The sequence below is a fragment of the Colletotrichum higginsianum genome, chromosome 9, assembly GCF_001672515.1.
Source record: "Colletotrichum higginsianum IMI 349063 chromosome 9, whole genome shotgun sequence".
NCBI lineage: Eukaryota > Fungi > Ascomycota > Sordariomycetes > Glomerellales > Glomerellaceae > Colletotrichum > Colletotrichum higginsianum.
Window position 1 is genome coordinate 3,345,168 of NC_030961.1, and position 20,715 is coordinate 3,365,882.

Genomic DNA, 20,715 nt, shown 5'->3' on the forward strand with positions numbered 1-20,715 from the left:
TGGAGAACAGTAATGTCCGTGATGACACCTTCGCCCTGCCTTTGGCCCGCGCGGTACCGCCGGATGTATTTGGGGGACGAAGCTACTTGGAGGTGAAGCTGAAGCTGAAGGTGTGGCTGGAGCTGCGATGCCGGTGCCGGGTGCCCTGCTGTGGAGTTGTGAGGGCGTTGTGATGGCGACGACGATGCATTCAGCAGCGATGAGGAAGAAGTGGCGGGCGTGAGTGGTGATGGGAAGGGAACGGGGAAGGGGAGACGGGGAATGGGAATGGGTTGGAGGGGGGAAGAAGAAGGCGAAGGGAAATGTTGTGGAGGACTGGGACCGCGAGCGAGAGACGGAGAGTGAGCGGCCAGAATGAGTGAGAGAGTGAGTGAGTGTGCGATGGCCGTGGATTGGGGATTGGATCCGATGGGGGGGCGTGGGCGTGGGCGCGTGGGCGAAGCCGATGCCGATGCTGCAGATGAGAGGTGTGGTCCGTCCAGCTCCAGTCAGTCTCCCAAAATCCAGACTTTTCCATTGACTCTGCCATCCCCGGTTGGAGAGTCGGTGTATCTCATAATCTCAGTGTCTAGATCATCACTCACTCGTCCATTCACTCGCTCACCCACTACTAACAGAATCAAACAAGGCCAAAACACAATCTCGAAGTGGTGGGATGGAAATGATCTCTCTTTCTCTCTCTCTCTCTCTCTCTCTCTCTCTCTCTTTCCCTCTTTCCTTCTTTTCCCGTTCCCCTCATTTTCCCTACGTACTCTCTCGCAGCTTCTTTCCCCAGATGACCGACCACCCCGGACGGATGAGAATGTAACAGCAGGAAGGAGGGAATGGGAACTAGATCGTGTCATGTCGCATGTACCCTTCCTGCTCCTGCATCCATCTCCATCGCTTTCCTCTGCATCGCCCCCCTCTCCTGCCTCGTGGGAACCTACAAGCCGCGGGGGCTGCCAGTTCTTCCCCCCTTCTCCCGTGAGGATGCCCATTCATCGTGAGGTGGATGGTCTCCTCTCCTTCTCTCGTCACCTTCCAGCTGCCACCCCCAGCTCCACGCCGTCCCAGGAGCCAGGTGCAGCAGGCGCGGCCCAGGCACCTCACCACCGGGCTGCTAACTTGGGGCTAGCCCAGACGCTCCCGCCAATCCCGGGCCACGTCTGAGCCTCTTGGGTTGCGTGCCTTCCTTGTCCCCGGTCCGCCCAGGTCCCCCCACTTCAGTCCAGACGGCTGAAAAGTCTCCAGAGGTTTCTCTACACCGGTGCAGCACCGAGCGGTACTTGGGGAGTACGCCGCCCTACAGTGAGGCATTTCAGCCGCCTCTTCCACCGTTCCACGCCTCCTCCGGCTGCACTGGCCGCCGCCCTCTGGACCATCGTCTTCTGACTTCCAGACATTAGAGAAACGCGACCGTTGACGTGGACTCGACGGTGCAAACGACCCAGCAGGATTTGCATTCAATGCGTGTCGGGAAGAAGCAAACAACACACTGAGTTGTTGGAAGTCCCGTCATTCAGCATGATCACAGTCGCGACGCGGCAGGACCGCACGTTCGTCCGAGCCAAACACGGCCAGTGGCTCCCGTCGGCTCCCAGCCCGCCTCCCCGGAATCCTGGGCTGGGAATGGCCTCAACCCGCCCATCATCCCATCATCACCACCACCTCGTCAATCAAGGAACACAAAAACAAAAACAAAGACTAAAAAAAAAGGCAGAAGAGTGGAAAACAGGAAGCTGATCAACTAGTATTGTTCATAAAGTCTAAAAGGTATTTAGGGTTCTCACATCGCTACCGGTATAATTCCCTCCCATGGTGATGTGAGGGGGGAGCGAAAACCAAGACACGCACCTTCCAAAAAACCAGACTGCGATGATCAGAAATCTTGGGGGGTCCGGACAGTTAACGATGGCGATTGTGTACCGCCTCGGGGGGAGTGGGTTTTTGGCGATGTGTTCCTCCCTCCTCCGAAACCTGCTGCAGTGTACACATAGTCCCCGCGCCCCCCTCGTCGACCAAGTACAACACAAAAAAAAGAGACCAACCCACTCTTCACAGTTCATACCTGCTATTTCCTACCCTCCTTTCTCCCCCATCAACTATCGCCCGCCCCCTAATTCATTTCCCGCTGTCAGCCCACGATGCCACGGATGACGGGTTTTCTAATTTGCTGCCATCGGCCATAGCATCAATGTCCCCCGATACAGAAACACGGGGGAAGCGGCCCAGACACGCTCCAAAAATGGAAACGCAAGGGGGCGACGTGGGCAGGAATTGGCATTGCTTCCGTAGCCAGGCGTCATCGTATTTATCCCCCCCCTTCCTTTCTCTGTCCTCTCTCTCCTTTCTACTCTCCGCTCTCCCCTCGGCAAAATATGACCGGCCAAACCTTGCCGTAATCGTTCAATCGTGACCTCTCCTCTCGGTTTTCTCGGGGTCTCTGTAGGAGCTGTCCCCCGTTCCCTTCTTTCTTCACACAACACTCACTGCCTACCTCTCCTTTCCCAATCGTTCTCCTCCGCAACCCAAGCACACTCAATCCCTCCGGCTCACAGTCCCCTGCCCCGTTTATCCGCCGCCCCCTTCCCCCAGCCACGTGATTGGCCGGCCCTCCGTAACGCCAACGCCCCCGAAATTCCCGTCCAGCCGTTTCCACGCCGCCCGTCCACAGCCCACCGGTACCAGTCAGTCAGTGTCTGTGCCAGTAGTACGTCGTGTTGCCTCATCACGTGAATCGTCATCCTCCCCTCCAGCACGGCCCTTGCAAAGCAATTCCCAGTTGAAAGAATTGCTGTTGCTATCCCCGCTCACGTCCTCCCAACGGAAATGCCGCACTCGTTGGTCAGCTCGATTCAGTCGGCTGAGGAACCAGCGTTGGCATCCGTGTCTCGGATTAGATTCACAACTGTAGTATTAAACTGATGTGGCTACAAATTCAAAATAGGCAGGTACCGGAATGCATCTATGCGGCGCATCGCAGGAAAGCAACACCAGAAAGAACACACATCGCATCTAGTATTCGAATCAATGGCTCGTGGCCTCTATTGTCCTCGTCATCTACACAAAGACGATGGGTAAAAAAGAAAAGAGAAAAGGGGAAAAAAGTGTCGCAGCTGCAGATATCTATCTATCCCATGCCGTGCCAGCAGCCGCCCTGATGGATGCTGAAAAAAATGTCCCTCGATGAATGCCGTCCCGTAGCCGCTCGTTTCTCTTCTTCCCAATTTTTTCCGCTCCTCCTTCGAGGGGTTCCCGTTTCCGCAGCAGCCAACCCGGCCTGGGTCGTGACGGTCATGGCGGCACTCTTTTTCATTCAAGTCATGAACAACACTTTTTGTTGTGTTCTCGTTGTTTTTTTCCCTTCCCCGCCCGAGGAAAAAGAAGAAACCACATACGCTGAAGAAGGATGCATCAGAAAACCAAGTGAGTCGTCGCGTTAGCCTTAAACGGCACCGGCCGTGATCATCTTCTTGCGGAGGTAGTTCTTGTACTCGCCGATCGAGCCGTCCCAGGCCCTGATCGTCTTGTTCTCGCACACCAAAATTTGCTTGGCAATCTTGTCCAAAAGTCTAGGGAGTCGTTAGTATCAACATGTCAAGTCGTGTTTTTGGCGAAGAGCAGCTTCTTACCTGAAGTCGTGGGACACGACAATGACACCACCGCTGAAGGCGTTGATGGCATCGGCCAAGGAGTCAATGGTGGGGATATCCAGACCGTTGGTGGGCTCGTCGAGCAGGAGCATGTTGGGGCTCTCAATGGCGAGCAGGGCGAAGACGATACGGGACTTCTGACCATCGGACAGGGTGCCGATCAGTGAGGTCTGGGCCTCACCGGTCAGACCGTAGCGGCCAAGCTGCTGGCGCCAGTACTGGTAGTCCTGGGACTTCTCCGAGTACTTCTCACGAACGAAGTCGAGGGCGGACTTTGTCAGGTCGAGCTGCTCGGCGCTGTGCTGGGAGTACAGGCCAAGCTTCAAGTGGGTGTGGCGGGTGACGGAACCGTCAGTGGGGGAGAGCTTGCCCGTCATCAGACGAAGCAGGGTGGACTTGCCGACACCGTTGGGGCCGACGAGAGCGGTACGGGAGTCCATGTCGAAACCGAGGTCGATGTTGCGGTACAGGTCATCCTTGGCGTCGCCAGAGTAGGAGAAGGTGACGTTGTCGAAAGACAGAACGGGAGGGGGGAGCTTCTCGACATCGGCGAAACGGAAGGTGAAGACCTTGTCGGGGATGACGGGCTGGATGAAGCCATCGGCCTCCATCTTGTCGAGAATCTTCTGACGGGACTTTGCCTGTCTGACCAAGTTGGCGTAGGTACCGGCGCTGGCAATGAACTTCTTGATGTGAACAATCTCGTCCTGCTGCTTCTGGTAGGCCTTCATCTGGTTGGTCTCCTGCTCGGAGCGAGTCCTGTTGTAGATGTCGTAGTTACCACCGTAGTACAGGAGCTGCTTCAAGCGCATGTCGATCATGGTGGTGCACACGCCGTTAAGGAAATCCATGGAGTGGGAGACGAGGACGAGGGTACGGTCCCACTTCTTGAGGTACTCTTCCAGCCACACGCAGGCCTCGAGATCCAAATGGGCAGTGGGGTCGTCGAGCAGCAGCAGCGAAGGTCTGACGAACAGGGCCTTGGCGAGAGCGACACGCATTCTCCATCCACCAGACATGTCCTTGGTCTTCTTGTGAATGGTGACCTTGTTGAAACCCAGACCCGTCAGGATGAGCGAGGCGCGGGTGGCAAAGGTCGCGGGGTCCATCTTCTCCATGTGCTGCGAGGCTGTCAGACATTTGAATCACCGGCATGGGACGGCTAGAGAATACATACCTCGTACAGGTCCATCAGGATAGGGCTCTCGGGGCCATCCTCTTCGAGGATCTTCTCGGCCAGCTTGTCCAGACGGTCCATCTCACGCTCAGCCTCGGTAACGACCCACTCAAGGGCACCGAGCTCGGTGGGAGGAGCACCCTCGTTCAAAAGGTAGATATCGATGTGCTCGGGGATGGGGAACTCGCGCGCATCGATAGCCTTGAGAAGGGTCGACTTTCCGCAACCGTTCTCTCCCAGGAGACCGTAGCGGCGACCGTACGAGAGCTCGAGGGTGGTGTCGTTGAAGAGGACACGGCCGTGGAACACCAAGCTGGCACTGGTGATCTTGACGTCCTTGCTGGCCTGGGTAGAAGCCAAGACACCGGTGGTGACACGGTCCGAGATGCCGTGCTGGTCCATCTGGGCGGCGAGACGGCTCACCTCGTCCATCTTATCGGCGCCGGTGGCGGGGCCATCGTCGCCGTTGGAGGCCTTCTTCTTGTCGACCTTGCCTCCGGCGGCCTTCTTGGCGAGTCTCTTCTCCTTGGATGAGGAAACCATGATGACGATGGTTTTTGTGTGGTGATGGCGGGGTTGCTTGTGTTTTTTTTAAGCGATGGCGGGGGAACTAGTGGTCGCCCAAAAACGAACAAAAAGAGAGGAAGTAGGTTTTGTACAAGAAAAAACCCGTCTTCTGTTCGATGCGTTGACGACGAAGAAGTGTCACGCAGGTATCAAGTCGGCGAAGAAGTTCGACTTGGAGGAGGAGGAGGGGAGAGGATGAGGCGTGTAGGAGTAAAAAGAGAAAGAAAAGGAAGAAAAATTCGATGTTCTTCTCCGACAGGACAAAGAGCGGCGGTGCGAAACACACGCAGGACACAGATCCTGGGGAGGGGCAACTGGACACACACACACACACCCACTGTTGGGCTGCACCTGCTTGCCAGGTTCGAGGAGTTGGTAGTGGGGCAACGACTCAAATTTTTGAAAAAAGCTGATAACCGATAGGGTAGCAAAGGCGATAAGGCACCCAGTCCGCGCGAGTAAGCAGTACGTACCGCCACCGCCTCCGACCGTCCAGTAGCAACAATTGGAATTGGCCAAGCGTCCACGTCAAGCGCCAGCCATTGTTACTCTGAAGACCATGCACAAGGCTGTCTTGGGCGCACCAGTCATTTGGCGAGGTTCTTTGTTAACTTCCCCGAGACCACCTATCATGAGGCCTATGTTGAATATCTGATTTGGACTCATGGCAAAAACCTCAGCCAAACCCCCCTTGGGTGTCCGTGACGGAAGTACTCTCTACACTCATCGGTACCTTATCTAATCGGACCCTGCCTGACTTCGAAAATGACGCGCGCTGAGTGGCTTCTCTTACGCCACCTTGCAGCAAACTGGGGACGCGGGGCTTGACGTCACGTATCACGTGCTAATGCGCCTGACATGATTGGCAGTTGAGTATGGCCTGAAGCCTTGTGAGGCCAAGGGAGACGACGATGTGTGTGTGTTAAAACTGCTTTGGCATGTTCCATCTATTTTTTATTTTTTTACAAAAAATATGCTGTGGGCTGCTGCTATGTATTGCTCCATTTGTTCTTGGGTATCAATTCAGCCGCTTGTGAGCTCAAACGGCCCCGTTACTGCGGTGTACGCCGTGTTGTAGATTTTGCCAAAGGCGGTCGCCCTGTACCTATCGATGCTCTTATAGGTGAGTGCGGCGAGTCGTGTGCGATCTGGAGCCCAAGATCATGTCTCCCGGTCATGTTGGAGATCTATAGGATATCATGCCGGTTAGAGATGCCCTCGAAATGCTGGTTCCTACTGGACAGCGGTATCAGGGTCCTCCTAGCGTCGCTTGATCAGCGGTCCATTGACCGCTGTCTGATATGCGATGTAATTTCATGCCATGAAATGCTCAATATCTCCCTTTCCTTCGAATCGATGTCTCCGATGATGCTCTGGGCTTTCCCCATCGTCTGTCGTCGTACAGCAGTGGTAATGAGATGAAGTCGCATTGATGATCGACGCAAAGCACAAGTCTCACTTTGGTAGTGGGCAAATGTTCCCGAGAATTCTCCAAGACGCTCCTTGTCAGCTGTCTTGCTGTACGAATGGCGGTTAGTTATTCCGGTGGCTTGGGATCGATGCCCCCCCTCGTTGATCAGTGCTGTCGTGCCCTTCGGAAGCTGCTACGCTTGTCCCCTGACTGTTGGTTTGTTGGTGTTTTCGCTCTTGTAATAAAAAAATCCGGTCCTAAATGCAACGCTCAAAATCTTGCTTGTCGACTACTATAGTCTCTCGCCATGGTCACCGTCCCGTCGGCCCCCGGCACGAAGCGCACGTAGTGGTTCGCAAAGTACGAGAGCAGCAGCCTCCTCGGCGAGAAGAGCTCCCACGGCGTCGTCGGCGGCACGGGCACCATCTCGCACAGCTCCCCTCGCGGGACGAAGACGACGTCCGAGTACTGCCTCCGATTGTTGTCGACCGCGACGCAGGCGAGGACGAAGAGGGAGAAATGGATTATCCTGGAAGAGGGGAAGGGAAAATCTTTCGTTAGCCGGCGCTTGTCCCTTTTTCTCTACTCTGCATAACAGAAAAAGGGGGGATGGGATAGAACTCACGCTAGGAGAAACATAAAGACAGAAAGCGACGACAGAATGCTCAACTGCCGCGGGTCGGGGGTCGTATTTCCCCAGCCGCCGTCCCTGGCGTAGCTCAGCCAGGTCGAGAGGATGATGCCCATAAACGCCAGCGTGGGCGCCCAGATGCATAAATGCGCGGTGACATGCCCGCCGGGGGCGCCCCAGCTGAAGCGCGTGCTGCGCGGCAGCTTCATCGGGTCGTCCTTGGTCCACCGGAGCCCCCGATCCCGCACGAGCAGCGCGACGATGTCGCCCGCGCTCCAGAGCCAGGCCAGGCCGGCGGTCGGGGCGCCAAAGGCCAGGTTGGCGACCATGTTCAGGTCGTCGTACCGCTGGGCGCCGACGATGCCGAGGATGATGGAGGCGACGAGGAGGGAGCTAAGGCGGAGGAGGAGGGTGGTGCGGTACATGGAGCGGTTGTAGGGGATCGCAGTAAGGAAGTCGCCATGGCGCTGGCCGGTGTCCGGGGGCAGGGTTATGATATCGGGGTGGAGGGGCGTATTGTCCATTGTCGTCGGGAGTCTTCGTCGTCGGCGGCGGGGGCGGCAGCGAGGGTCTGCATCGTTTGCTGTTTTTCCCTCGTTGGAACGGGTTCGGATCCCACGGGAGGAGAGGAGGGTGCGATTGGGGAGATCGCGCGGTCAGGATTGAGTCGTCATTTGGGCTTAGTTTCCTCGCAAATGATTGTTTGATTTTCTTTTAGTGATCTGAGGCACTCCCGGAGGCCGCGACGGCGTAACGATGATGTTTGGTTGGTCTCGGGGTGGACTCCAGGTCGTTAGGTGGTGTTACGCGGCGAAGTTCGGTGTTGGTTGGCGGCGCACAAGGGACGAGGGACGGACGGAACGGGATGGGATGGGATGTCGCATTTCCGATTCCACTTTCACACCCTTGGAAGGGGGCGGCGGCTCGACAGCGGATGAAAGCACCTGCAGCAGCCAGGCGAACAGTGGGCCCAGGTCCCTAGAACTCGTCGCCCCTTGCCCGGGAGATTTTGCCAACGCCCATGCACAGCGCGACGTTGTGGGGCAGTGGGTGGGGCCTTTCTCGTGTTACAGGGTGCGACGAGCCCCTGACGGGCAGGGCTCTAGCGTGCGCCAGCCCCGAAAGTCTGTCACGGGTTTTCAGTGGTGGTGTTTGGGGAGGGATTCGCAGATGGGATTTCTGAGGGGGTTTTGGGATATACGGGTAAGTGATGAACGGTAGTGTGTGTGTATGTGTGTGTAGGTGTGTTTCTTTACAACGTAATTGCGTTATGCAGCAGTCAGTGTCAATAAGTAAGTATTCGGTTGGTAAATAGGACTGCCGTATATGCCCTTTGGCAATCCCAATATGTATCCAAGTGACGGACTCCCCCCCAAACGCCATTTCGACAAGCCTGTCGACAAGTAGTTCCAGCTATGCGCGCCGAATGAATCTATACATGATGTAACGCAGTCGGATCACGTTGACTGCCGCCTGCCCCTGCCGTTCCCCGTCGCCGACGCCTCTCCCATCGGCGCCATCCCCGACATCTGCGAGGCGTCGACGCGATACTTGCCTTCACGCGCGCTCGCGTCCGCCGGCGTCATGCCTGTGGCGCTCGTCGCGAACTTGATGTCCACGTCACCCGGCATGATCAGCTGCGGCTGCGCGTCGCCCCGCCTCATCCTCTCCAGCTCCTCCGGCGACGGCTCGTAGTCCTCCGGCGGCGGCCGCATGCTCGGCCGGAGCAGCCGCTCGCGGTCGCCCGCCGGTATGTTTCGCGGTATCCCGCGCACCGGCTTCCTCTTGATCGATGACATCGAGGGAGAGAGCTCGCTCGGCCAACGTTCGGGCAGCGGCGGCGGGATCTCGAGCTGCAGCTGCTGGAAGTGGCGGTGCAGCGGGCTGCTGGTGTTGTTGCTGTTGCTGCTGCCGACGGGGCTTTGCGGCGACCGCGGGAACGATCCGGCGCGGGCTGCGGGCTGCTGCTGCTGCTGTGACTTCCACGTCGGCAGCTTGGGAAACGGTTTGGCGACGACGTAGATCGTCTGTCCCGTCTCGGGGATGTACATGACGCGCGGTCTGCGCCGACGGATCTCGCGGCTGCGCTCGATACAGGCGCGAATGAATAGGACTAGATGGATCGTTCTGTGACGAGGAGGCGTATCAGCAAGGACCCGGATGGGGAGACAAAGGTCAGGATGTGTAAACTCACGCGGTGATGAGTATGAAGACGCATATGGCAAGGGCGTAGCGGATGGGCAGATTGTTAAGCTGGCCCGGTTGCAGAACTCCCAGCTGGAAAGCCAGCCAGCCTCCGCCTATGTAGGCCACGATGGACAGTATCACCTCAACGCCGATGTGCGCTTTGGGCGTGATGCCGCGACCGTGCCGTGCGCAGACGGAGAGGAACTCGCCCAGGTCCCACATGAAGCACATCATGGCCTTGTAGGGCGTGTCAGCTCGTTGCACCCATCTGGCAAAGGTCTCTTTCAAGAAGCCGGGTTGTGGTGGTGGGGGGGGGGACGAAGGAGGGTAGACACATACGCCCGGGAGACTCAGCCACGGCCAAACATCATACAAGTCATTCTCGGGATGCGCATACCACGACATGCAGATGATGAGCATAATGGCGCACAGCAGCGTCGAGACGATGCGAGAGACGATCTTGCCGACCTCCCATCGCCGGCCGCCCTGGTTCATCCACCTCACATTGGCCGGGTCGATGGAGGCCGTCGGCGAGGGCGGTTTGACGCCGTCCGCTTCGGAGGGGAGCGACTCGAGCTGGTACGACTCGGACGCGTTCATTATCGTCACCGTAGGCCGGGCATGGGTGAGACGTCGTCGCCGTCCCTATTCGTCGCTGTTGCTGCCGTTTGTCGATGTCGATGTCGGTGTCGGTGTCGGTGTGTCAGTATCTTTGCCGTGTTTCTTTCCTCTCGATTCCACCTCTCAGATAGGTCGCACGCGACGTTGGGCGGAATAGCCTCCGCCGTTTCGATGTCCTCGTGTTATCGGCGCATCGGCATCCGGCTCCCCCGCGCTGAATAAGAAGCTTCTTCTCACCAAGGTTTTCTGCGACTCGTCCTGACTCGTCCCGTAACAAAGCCGACAGCGACAGGGGTGGGAAGAGGCCGTGGCTGCGCCTCAACGAGAGTCGACGTCGGGGGTTTAAGGAGACGTCAAGTTGACAAGCGGTTGGGATGGTGGAAGAAGAGAGGTTTGGCAACTGAGGTTGGATTAAGACTCGAATCATCAGCCCTTGCTCAATGGTCCCCTTGCTTGTTTGTTTGTTTGTTTGTTGGTTGGTTTCCTTCTTTTCAATGGGGAAAACTGCCGTTTCTACATTGAGAATCTGAGACCAGAACCCCCCGGCCATGGCAGCGGCGTCATGCTGTTAATTAGCAGATAGAGAGGAATTAGGCAACCGTATTTCCTCAACCGCCCCACTCGGCTACGGCACGCCGTCTGAATCCGTCTTGGCCCCTTGTCGGGACAGCTCACTCTTGATTGATGACTGGTTTCAACAAGACTGATTTGCTTAACAGACGTTACCGGCAATCACATTGCTTCGCCTAGCTTACTTGAACCAATTCGGCCACATAACAAGTACGTAACGGATGAGGTAGGGGTTTTTCTTTTTTCTTTTTCGCGGCAATTAACCATACTTGAATGAAATCAAAGTACAATCATAATAATCATCCCAAAAGGCAAAAGATTTGGACACTGTGGGAATTGAACCCACGACCTTTCACAATAGCGCGTTCCATTTGGAAGTGCGAAGCGAAAATCATACCCCTAGACCAAGCGCCCATTTCTGATGTCACTATTTGCCTAAATTCTACCTTATAGTCCCCGAATAGCTCGGCCCAGAACAACACGAATTGAAGGGTCTCGCACGTATAGCGTGCACTTTCTTAAAGCCGTTTTGCTTGTATGAGCAGACATCGCCCTCTGCCAAAAGAAGATTGGCATTTTAAAAGATTAGTTAGGTGATTTTTACAATTAAACATTTGTCCTTGCCCCTGAAAACTGCGATATTTCATCGGCAAGCGGATATCCATCGCTGCGCGTCATACACAGAACACATAATTCGGAACAATGTTTGGAATTACTTTCTTATTCCACATCACCCATCGGGTATTTTAATGGTATTCATACAAAGTCGTTACACATTTCTCCTCCGCGCAAAATCCACAGTCTCTCTTTACGCCTGGACATCGCTCTTCAAGTTCTCGTACACCGTCTGCCCGCCGGCCTCGGTCTGGCGGGGACCGGCGTCGCGGCCGGCCTTGGTCTGGCTCTGCAGGAAGCCCTGCTCCGCCGCGCGGCTGGGGTCGTTCTCGCTGCCGATCTCGGCGTTGAACGCCGCCTGCACGCCATCCCGCGTGTTCTTCGTGTCGAAGCCCTCCGTGATGTTCTTGCCGTGCGGGCCGTTGGGGTCGCGGATGTACTGGTTGTTCACGTACGTTGGCGCCTCGCCGGCCTGACCGGGGACCGATGAGGAGCCGGACCCGGGAGCAGCGCGGGTGCCGGTTTGGGAAGAAGAGGTGGCGGAGGTGGAAGAGTGGTTGGAGGCGTCGACGCCGCGGTTGTTGGCGAATTCACCGCCGTGGCTGGCGGACTCGGCTGCGAGGGAGCCCGAGGGGACGGGGCCTGTGGCTTCGCCGCGGGTGGGAGCTGCGGAGCCGGGCTCGACCTGGGAGGCTTTGTTAGCATCTGTTATCTGGGGGTCTCTGACGAATTCTCGACGTATGAATCCAGACGTACCTTGGTGCCAGCGCTGGGGGCCTTGTTGTACTGAGCAGACATTATGATGGTTGTTTTTAGTAAAGTTGTTGGTTGATGGTCGTTTGTTGTGGTGTCCAAACTTTGTGGATGAGTTGAGGCTTGATTTGGTATCGAAGTGTCGTGATTGAATTGGATTGTGTTCACTCATTCCGTCTCATCGAGCGTTCAAATGCTTTCATTTAAACACCATCTCGGCGCATGACATCATGCTCAACTCGTCTTACATCAACCCAAGTCGGAGATAATGCTCCCCAGCACAGACGGCACACCCACTGCGGGATGACTTCAGCTCTCCACATTATCGCCTTCAGAATAGGGCGGATGAGCACCTAATTACATCACCCACCGCCTGCTTTCCTCCCCCCTCGACGCCATCAACATGCATTTCACAGTGGAAGCACCGAAAACTTGGTGTTTCAGCGGGCTGAGGTGTTCTAGAGTTTTCGGCGGCGGCGGCGATCGCATCGACGTCCCGCCCGATCGATCCTGACCGAGGGCTCACCGAGGTGTGGGGGTCGTGAGCGGGCCGGCTCGTGGTGACAACTGGAGCTACTATGACGATACTGCCTCTAGTTGAGAACAGTTTCCTTGGTGCTGTGCCTACTCGCAGTTGCCCCTTTCTCTTGGGAGACGTCAGCCGGCTCCATTGCAAAGGAGTTCGACGATCATCATGGGCCCTCATGGTGTTTGGTATCCTCTGTTCCAATTTTCCCACTTGAACTCACCGAGCCAGGGTCGATAGCTGGGGGCTGGTCACCGAGACGAATTGAGCTGGCCCTGTACTTGTCGTACGAAAGGCAGTCGTGCTCCTGTCAGAATGGTCACAAGCTTAGTCAAGTGAGAGATACCCTGACGTGGTCACAGTCTAGAGTCTAGTAACTTGTTTACTTCTCAATTTCTTCAGGTTGGATCCCCAAGGCTGAAAATGTCTTGGCCGCAAACCCACGATAGATTGTGGAGCTGTAATTCCAGGCAAGCAGGTACGAACGTTCTCCCTGTTCTGCCCTCAAGATTGGCAAACGACATACACATCAGTCGATGAAGTCGTTTACTCTCCTTCGCGCATTCTTTCATGGATTTAGCTGAAGATAAAGTTGTGTGCCGGAAAGGGACTTGGTCTACGGGAACAGTAAGAGACCACATCATTTCGGAACGTGGATGGGACGGAAGACGAAGGCTAACCGGAGATGGACGCCACGGAGTTCAGTTCGGATGTCAAAGATGAGGCTGTCCCGACCTTTCTACCATAGCAACGTTCCCTGCTCCGCTCAACACGGAAGAAGAGCTTCCGATGGACCGGACTCACTAATCTGCCATCGATCATGGCGACCTGACGCAATTGTCTCCGAGCACACCGCTAAAGTACAGGGGATTCTGCCCAGGCGATTTCAACTACCTGAAGACGAAGAAGATTTCTACATTCACTGAGTACTCGGTACAATGATGCTACGACTGTTCTATATCAAACTGTCAATCCTTGAGATCGGCTGGAAACTCCACCCGGAGTCTGCGGGTTGCATTGTGAGACGAGAAATAACGAGATAGAAACAACATGTGGTTAGCATACATCAGACCAGCGATATCCCCTGAACTGCCGAACCTTTCACGCCATCCATCAGCTCTCCATACATAAGCCCGCTGACATACGCCACGCCGACAAACTCGAACCCTGACTGACACTTGCGGAGAACAACGGGGAACGAGCATCCAGAAAGCAACGCAACAATATCGCCCGTCTGCACGCTGTCATTACACCGGCCAAAGTAATTCGCCCGAGTAGATAAGAGGCTCGAGGTACTGCCCATGTTGTACTTGAAATCCTTCACGAAAGCCTTGCGATGCCCTTCGAGGGTGTCCGGTTGCAACCTTGCGAGGCCGTCGTAGTGGTCCACGACCTCGGAGCCGAAAAGGACAGAGAAGTCGACGCACCCGTTTCGCTTCCGAGGAACAACGTCGGCTTGCAGCGTCTCCAAGTCCTTCATGAAGCCGAGCATGTGCTGGAGCCGGCGACCTTGCTTCTCGTCGATGACTCGGTCAGAGTCTCCGCTTTTGGGCTCGTCGGTGTCGAAGATTATGGTCTCGAAGAACGCCTCGATCCGGGACTTGCCAGACGAGTGACGGCCACCAGAGCAGACTTCAAAAGTCCGATACATCTCCATTCTGCCAGCTTCGTTTGCGTGAAAGGGCTGTGCCATGGTCACCTGGTCGATGAGCAGCCCTTCGACCTCGAGAACGCCAGAGTCCCAGCCCGTTCTCCGAGAAGGATTTCTGGGCTCTGAGAAACGCTTCCCCGCGCACGCGTCAAACACTTTGGAGTACCCTGCAGCAAGAAAGACGGGGTCCTTTCCGCTTCTGCCGCGAAAGTCCGGCACCCACGAAGGCAAGCCTATGTTGGGCCCGTTGGCTGCCCGATGCAGGCCAGCCGCCCAAAGTAGGCTGAGCTCGCCGGTGCTTTGACTGTAGCATCGTGTGAAGTCCGCGTACGTCTCGCGCGTCGTTTTGGAGTAGTCGGCCATCAGGTAGTCACCAATGTTGCACACGCCCATAAGCGCAGAGAGCTTGTCCCGGTCGTCCGTCGCCTCCAGCCGGCTGGTCGGAAAAAGAACGTTGTCGATACTCCCCAGTTCGGTGAGCGGGATGATGAAATGCGCAATGTTTAGGAAGGCTTTGCGCAGGCCATGGACGGTACCGCCTCGTTGAGCTCCCGCCAACTTTGACGAGTTGCCGATGATGGTGTCCAGCCTTTTCAAGGTCCACCAGTCCGCGGTGAAGATGCCGCAATGAACGATTGCCCTACGGGCCAGGGTGATTTCTTGAAACATCCACATGCGGGACCAGTACGGCCGATTCAGGACCTCCGTCAGTCCATCGACCCCCACTGCATCGCCAGTGATTCTCTGCACGATTTCCGAGTCGTGTTGCAGCTCGTCGCAGTTGTTGAGCAAGCTCAGCGCGGCAGCGGAATGTTGCGCTTCTTCCCCCAACCAGATCCTTACGCAAGCCGCTTCACGATAAATTGTGCCCATGTCCATAACCTGGGCGACTCTTTCTTCCGTGTCTTTCTGGTTTATGCATATGCTGTCGGCCCAGATGACCCTTTCCTCCAGGTCATGTCGTAGATAGCGCAGGGCTGTGTGTAGACTTTTGGTGATAGCCATGTAACGCCCATTGACACGGATGCTAACAGGGTCGCCAGCGTCTCCCCACCTATACGAGAGCGCATCATACTGAACGGATTCATCTCCTATCCGAACGACGGCGAGTTTGGCCACAAGAGGTGAAACCAACGAGGGAGCCGGCTGTAGTTTGATGACACGAATCTCGTCGATACCTAGAGGCAATGAGTGGTACACTGGAAGAAGTCAGTCGACATCAGCGCCTAAGACGGAACTTGTTAGGATTTTGTGTGATTTACCTACGTGGCCGGGCTTGATAGTCTCTATGGGCATATCAATCCGAATCCCGGTCGTTTGTCTTGCCAAGTATGTTGACATTATCAGATTGACTAGCAGCGCCCAACTGATGCTACGTTTTGTTGATGGTGTTACTCCCAGCGACTTGAGCCCGCAGACACTCGTGTTTTATTATAAACTTCCACAAAAGAAGTAGTCTCGCCGCAGTCCGTAGCCAGAGAAGGTCATACAAGGGCAAGGAAAGATAATGTAGCTGGATGTCGTCGACCAAACACTGTCCAAGAAGAATTGTGAACCCATGAGAGACATATCGACGGGCAAAGGGCGCTATTATATGAGACTGCCCCGAACGAAAATAGCGCGTGCCAGTATTGAAAACGGGGTACTCTTTGGCCCAGGGGCACATGGAGTTGTCGTGTTGGTTCGGTCTCTCCGACCCCTGGCACACGCGCGCGCATCCCTGAGCCAATGGACGCAAGCGCTTGCACTCCAACATGGTGCCAAGTAATCGGTTCTCATCAACGACGAGTAGCCCAGGTCTCAGGATGAACCAGGCATTCCGCGTCATTCGGACTCGCTGATGGTCTAGCGAAGGGAACCTCAGTTCCAGACAGTGCAGCCAATGTACATACGACACCGCACCAAGTCGTCAGCCAGCTTCGCCACTACCGCCAGTAAGACAACATGCCGATGCTCTCAGAGTTGACTGTTCACTTTCTGGCACTGATGTTGCATACTAGGACAGAGAAAATTGGGTTTAAGGCACTATATACTCCTCAAATAACCCATGATTACATAAATCAAACACAAGACAGAACATCTGATTGACTTGATTCAATAGTCCAATGCTGATACGATAAACCAGAAGCAATCTTGTCTCAGTCATATCAGCCCCGCGAAAAAAGAGACGTATACCGGTTGCCTCCAGAACCAAACGACTCCGCCATTGGTTTCCGGCCGTGTAAATCTTGTGAAGATTGGTACGTCGGCTGGCTGGTAACTCGCCTGCATCCAGATTCGGGCTCGATGAGCAAATGGTCATCTCTCATCTGCTGATGATGTTCAATAACCTCTGCGACAGGGGCCAACTTTCCAAGCACGAATCGAGACTCGGACTCGGGGTCTGGGGTGCCCTTTTCTTTGTCTTGTTGGGCGTGACGAGGGTCGACCACGGTGGGCGGCGGCACAGATTTTCCCCGCTGGGCTGTCGTTGCCTCTTGTTGCAGATACTGGCGTTCAGCCTGGCTTTTCCGAAGACTTTCTAACTCGGATTTCATCCCCGCCGGTTCGTAAGCGTCTTCGTAGTCCTCCAAGTCGGCCTGGCGGCGGAACCAGGCGACACCGAGCGGCGTGGCGCCGCTTCCTGGATGCTCATCGCACGGCTTGTCCACCGCCACGGTCTGACGATCGATGACGTGGCACGGCGCGCCTTGCGAATCGCAATATATTATTGGTCGTTGGTCGTATATGCAGGGGCAGTGCTCATGGACGTAAGTAGGTTGGAAACACATGTTGAAGGTCTTGATGTAAAGGTCGAATCTCGACTGTGGATGAATGCAAGTAATGATGACAAGGTAACTGTGAAGGTATTGAACAGCCAATATCCAACATGCTCACGAGGAAGAACATGGATGAAGATAAATCAATTCATCTTTGACTTCAGGCTTCGGGGACATCTTCGCCACCCATTGATGCCAATACTGAGCGCGCGCCACCAGGGTGCCTTTTCCAGCACCGAACTGGGTCATATGCAACCCAAGATTCAACCGCAGAACTTGAAGCGTTGAGAACCATCTTTCCTGCTCTTGCGAAGGATTTATGGGGCGTTTCTGTGGCCAGGGGGTTGGAAAGCTCCGTCTCTGTGTTGCATGTTCATTTTCAGTTGGGCGAGGACATGCTCTGATTGGCGTACGCAACATTTGCGCCGCCTCCTTGCTGCAACGATGCATCATACCCAACCTGCGCGGCTAATTCTCCAGCGCATAGGCAAGGCAAGAGGAACGATGGCGAAGCGGCCGGAGCCGACACACAGCTGTCGATCATGACTGCCATTGTGATTGCGCCTCCAGCTTGTCTCGCTCCCGTATCATCCAGACCGTTGGGTTTGGGGGCGCGTGTTGGTCGCATCACCGATGGAGACGACGGGGACCTTGACGAAAGATTGAAGGACGATACGCGCCATCGGTGAAGATGAGACTGACTGCGCGCTAAAAACAGATACAACCCGGCCGTTGAGATGGGCCATGAGCCCCTGTATTGCAGCATGCGAAACGCGCGAAGCGCCCGCGTCGTCAAAAAGCACAGAGAAAATCAATCCAAACACCCAGTGCACCGACCCGCCGAGAACCAGCCCGAATATTTCCGTGTAATGAGATCGCTCGCTAATCAACAGCCTCTCCGTGGGAATCACCGTGCCGAGATATGTACGCGTAACCAACTGCCCCCCTCCCGCCGCCCGACGACTCACGCGCCGGACCCTGACGCCCTCGCCACCAACAGCTGCAGCGCAGTCCTCCACACCCTAGAGTCACTTAAAGAACCGAGGCGAACCTCGCAATGGCGTTGATGATCATGCGCCAGATGATGCCGGCGGTGCCGACGACGACAAAGATCTGCCCCAGCTCGAACCAGTTTTTCAGACGGACCTCGGTCTCGAGATGGCCGCTCTCGATGTCGGGACTCGCGGGGAAGCGGCCGGTAGACAGGTACTCCTCCATAAGAGCGTCCTTCTCGTACCAGCGCTCGCGGAGCCAGGCGTCGAAGGCCTTTGCGTCGTCGAGGGGGATGTCGGCGAGGCGGAAGCGCCGCCAGTGGAAGTTGACGGAGCGCGGGGGCCGGCCTTGGAAGTAGGTGCTGATGAGGGAGAAGTATTGGTCACCGAACTTGCCGCGGCTGGGAGAGGACTCGTTAGCATGCGTCACGGACGGATGCTGGGAAATACGCAAGGCGGCAAAGCGGATGGGTGGGGGATGGAACTCACGGAACGCCTTCGTAGGCGACGGTGCAGTCGTAGATGTACTCGAGCGAGTCCTTCAGCTCTCTGAGGCAGAAAAGGGTGCCGGTGCTGCGCGGGAGGAGCACGTGCTCCGGGTCCTTGAGGCCCATCTTCGCGGCCCAGGCAGCCGACTTGCGGCGGCCGTTGGTGGACAGGTTCGTGCCCTCGGGGAAGAGGAGGAGCCACATGGGGTTGAGGTACTCCTTGCCGTTGGCGGCGACGTGGCGCGTCTTGAGCTTGTCGATGCGATGCGCCAGGCGGGGCTGGTCGGTGGCCATCTTGCGCGACATGAAGATGAAGCCGTAGAACATCATGCCGATGCCGACGCCGGGGATGTACTTGAGCGACTCCTTGAGGATGATGTAGATGTGGCCGTGCATGCTCGGGGCGTTTGCGTAGGCCACCCACCAGAGGTACAGCCAGTCGGTGTAGATCTGCCGTGCGTGCTGTCAGTATTACGCTTTCCATGACTATATTTAGGGCGTCGAACCTGGTGGTTTGCGACCAGAACGAGGCGCTCGGGGAAGTTGAACTCGACCCTGCCGTCGGGCGTCTTTCTGATCTGGCCGTTCATAGATTTGTCGCCGCTTATGCGTATCGTGCTGTTGCTCCACATGTGCGTCATGGCCGTGATGGTCAGGCCAAAGGACTGTTTCGTCAGGGCCATGTAGGCGTAGAACATTTCGCGGTTGTAAAAGTATAGCGGGATGCCGAGCATCTGGGTCGTGATGATGCTGCGCGCGAGAAGTGTCAGCGGTGTTAGCGGGGGGGGTGCTATCCATGGACGGACGGAGCGCCGCGAAAGGAAGGGGGAACGTACGCAAGACAGCAGGCGGCGAAGTAGAGGCCAAAGGTCAGTCCACGAAGGAGCTGCATGGGGAAGCTGTACTTGACCCGGCCGGCCGGATGGGGGTCGCTCGGTTTCCTGGTCAAGCCGGCCTTCGGGGCCGCCGCGGGAACCTGCTCGGGGTCGATTTTCTTGTGGACGTCGGTCGCCATGATGGCGGTATGTGTTTGCTGGTTCGATGGGAAGGCCGGCAACGAGGTTGGACGCAGAGGGTCGTTCATCGGATAGGGAGAGAAGGAGGAGGAGGGTGAGGGTCGTGGGGCGTAGTCGGCCGGTGTCGAGAGGGCAGTTACGTGGTGTTTGACCGAGAAGAACTTGGTTGCGGGCTCAGAGGGTTATGTCGTAGTGTCGCGTGCAAACTGGCATGTGAGACAAGCAAGCAGCTGGACAGCCGGAAGCCGGGGGGATGCCTGGTCCGGCGGGGTCAGGACGGGGGAGGAGACGGTCGATCACAGCCACCGAGAGTGGGGTGCGTAGCAGCGTAGGAGACTGCTCGTGGTCCTCGTTCGTCGTTGGGTTGGGTCGGCGGGCGTCTTGAAGAGGAACTGGGAGCTATTACGGATGCGATGTCATGGCGGTCCGTAGGTTTGTCGGTTTAGAAAAAGGATAATGCGACGACGGCTGGTAGGTAGCTGAGTAGCAAGCAAAGTAAAGGCTGGTCAACAGACAAGTTACCACAGATGGGTAGGCCACCTAGGTAGGCAGAGCCAAGGTGACGCAGATGGCTAAATGCCGGATGGGCTAAGGTACCTCTGAAAGCTGCCAAACCATGCTGCTGACTACACGCTTGCATGGTGTGGTCTGGTGTGGTCTGGTGTGTAGGCCTGGGATAGTCTGGGATGGGTTGTTTGGGCTGAGTCTGACCGAGTTTGGAGCGGCCGAGCGCGGCCTTGGAAGGTTGGGTGGTGTGGTGTGGTGTGTGGTGTGCTGCAACATTGTGTATTCGGAGGGGGAAGAGGGGCGGGCTCCTCCCTTTGCGCAAACACGATGACCGCGCGCATCACTGATTCGCTGCAGGGAGAGGAAATGGATATTAGAGATATGGAGATGGAAATGGAGATGGATGGATAAAGAAACTGGATGAGCTAAGCCGACCTGACATTGCCGGCACCTCCGGAGAGACCAGTTCTGTTCTGGATTCTGGAAGCTGCACCGCGTCGCACTTGCCCGTCTTTGGTGCTGCCTGCCGCTGCGGGCCCTGCGAATCCATGGAGAATTGGAGATGGACGCCGAAAGAGGAACGGCCCTATGGCGGGGCACAGTGCACGA

The 20,715-nt window shown here is 56.2% G+C and overlaps 7 protein-coding genes across 7 annotated transcripts; all 7 read right to left on the reverse strand.

Moving 5' to 3' along the window:
- Positions 1 to 3,427: 3,427 nt before the first annotated feature.
- Positions 3,428 to 5,355, reverse strand: CH63R_13214 (ABC transporter ATP-binding protein ARB1; the record flags this gene model as incomplete). Its single annotated transcript, XM_018308188.1, has 3 exons — positions 3,428 to 3,554; positions 3,615 to 4,756; positions 4,813 to 5,355. The coding sequence occupies 3 exons, from the start codon at positions 5,353 to 5,355 to the stop codon at positions 3,428 to 3,430; spliced, it is 1,812 nt and encodes a 603-aa protein (XP_018152605.1).
- Positions 5,356 to 7,060: 1,705 nt separating this feature from the next.
- CH63R_13215 (uncharacterized protein) lies at positions 7,061 to 7,945 on the reverse strand (the record flags this gene model as incomplete). Its single annotated transcript, XM_018308189.1, has 2 exons — positions 7,061 to 7,319; positions 7,416 to 7,945. 2 exons carry the CDS (start codon positions 7,943 to 7,945, stop codon positions 7,061 to 7,063), a joined length of 789 nt encoding a protein of 262 aa, XP_018152606.1.
- A 933-nt stretch (positions 7,946 to 8,878) lies between these two features.
- Positions 8,879 to 10,208, reverse strand: CH63R_13216 (uncharacterized protein; the record flags this gene model as incomplete). Its single annotated transcript, XM_018308190.1, has 3 exons — positions 8,879 to 9,548; positions 9,616 to 9,876; positions 9,982 to 10,208. 3 exons carry the CDS (start codon positions 10,206 to 10,208, stop codon positions 8,879 to 8,881), a joined length of 1,158 nt encoding a protein of 385 aa, XP_018152607.1.
- A 1,399-nt stretch (positions 10,209 to 11,607) lies between these two features.
- Positions 11,608 to 12,212, reverse strand: CH63R_13217 (uncharacterized protein; the record flags this gene model as incomplete). Its single annotated transcript, XM_018308191.1, has 2 exons — positions 11,608 to 12,099; positions 12,171 to 12,212. The coding sequence occupies 2 exons, from the start codon at positions 12,210 to 12,212 to the stop codon at positions 11,608 to 11,610; spliced, it is 534 nt and encodes a 177-aa protein (XP_018152608.1).
- A 1,547-nt stretch (positions 12,213 to 13,759) lies between these two features.
- CH63R_13218 (Ankyrin and HET domain-containing protein) lies at positions 13,760 to 15,640 on the reverse strand (the record flags this gene model as incomplete). Its single annotated transcript, XM_018308192.1, has 2 exons — positions 13,760 to 15,522; positions 15,607 to 15,640. 2 exons carry the CDS (start codon positions 15,638 to 15,640, stop codon positions 13,760 to 13,762), a joined length of 1,797 nt encoding a protein of 598 aa, XP_018152609.1.
- An 851-nt stretch (positions 15,641 to 16,491) lies between these two features.
- CH63R_13219 (uncharacterized protein) lies at positions 16,492 to 17,115 on the reverse strand (the record flags this gene model as incomplete). The annotated part of the gene is made up of 1 exon (XM_018308193.1): positions 16,492 to 17,115. One exon carries the CDS (start codon positions 17,113 to 17,115, stop codon positions 16,492 to 16,494), a length of 624 nt encoding a protein of 207 aa, XP_018152610.1.
- Positions 17,116 to 18,135: 1,020 nt separating this feature from the next.
- CH63R_13220 (Acyltransferase) lies at positions 18,136 to 19,667 on the reverse strand (the record flags this gene model as incomplete). The annotated part of the gene is made up of 4 exons (XM_018308194.1): positions 18,136 to 18,496; positions 18,585 to 19,033; positions 19,090 to 19,333; positions 19,420 to 19,667. 4 exons carry the CDS (start codon positions 19,665 to 19,667, stop codon positions 18,136 to 18,138), a joined length of 1,302 nt encoding a protein of 433 aa, XP_018152611.1.
- Between the last annotated feature and the right edge of the window lie 1,048 nt (positions 19,668 to 20,715).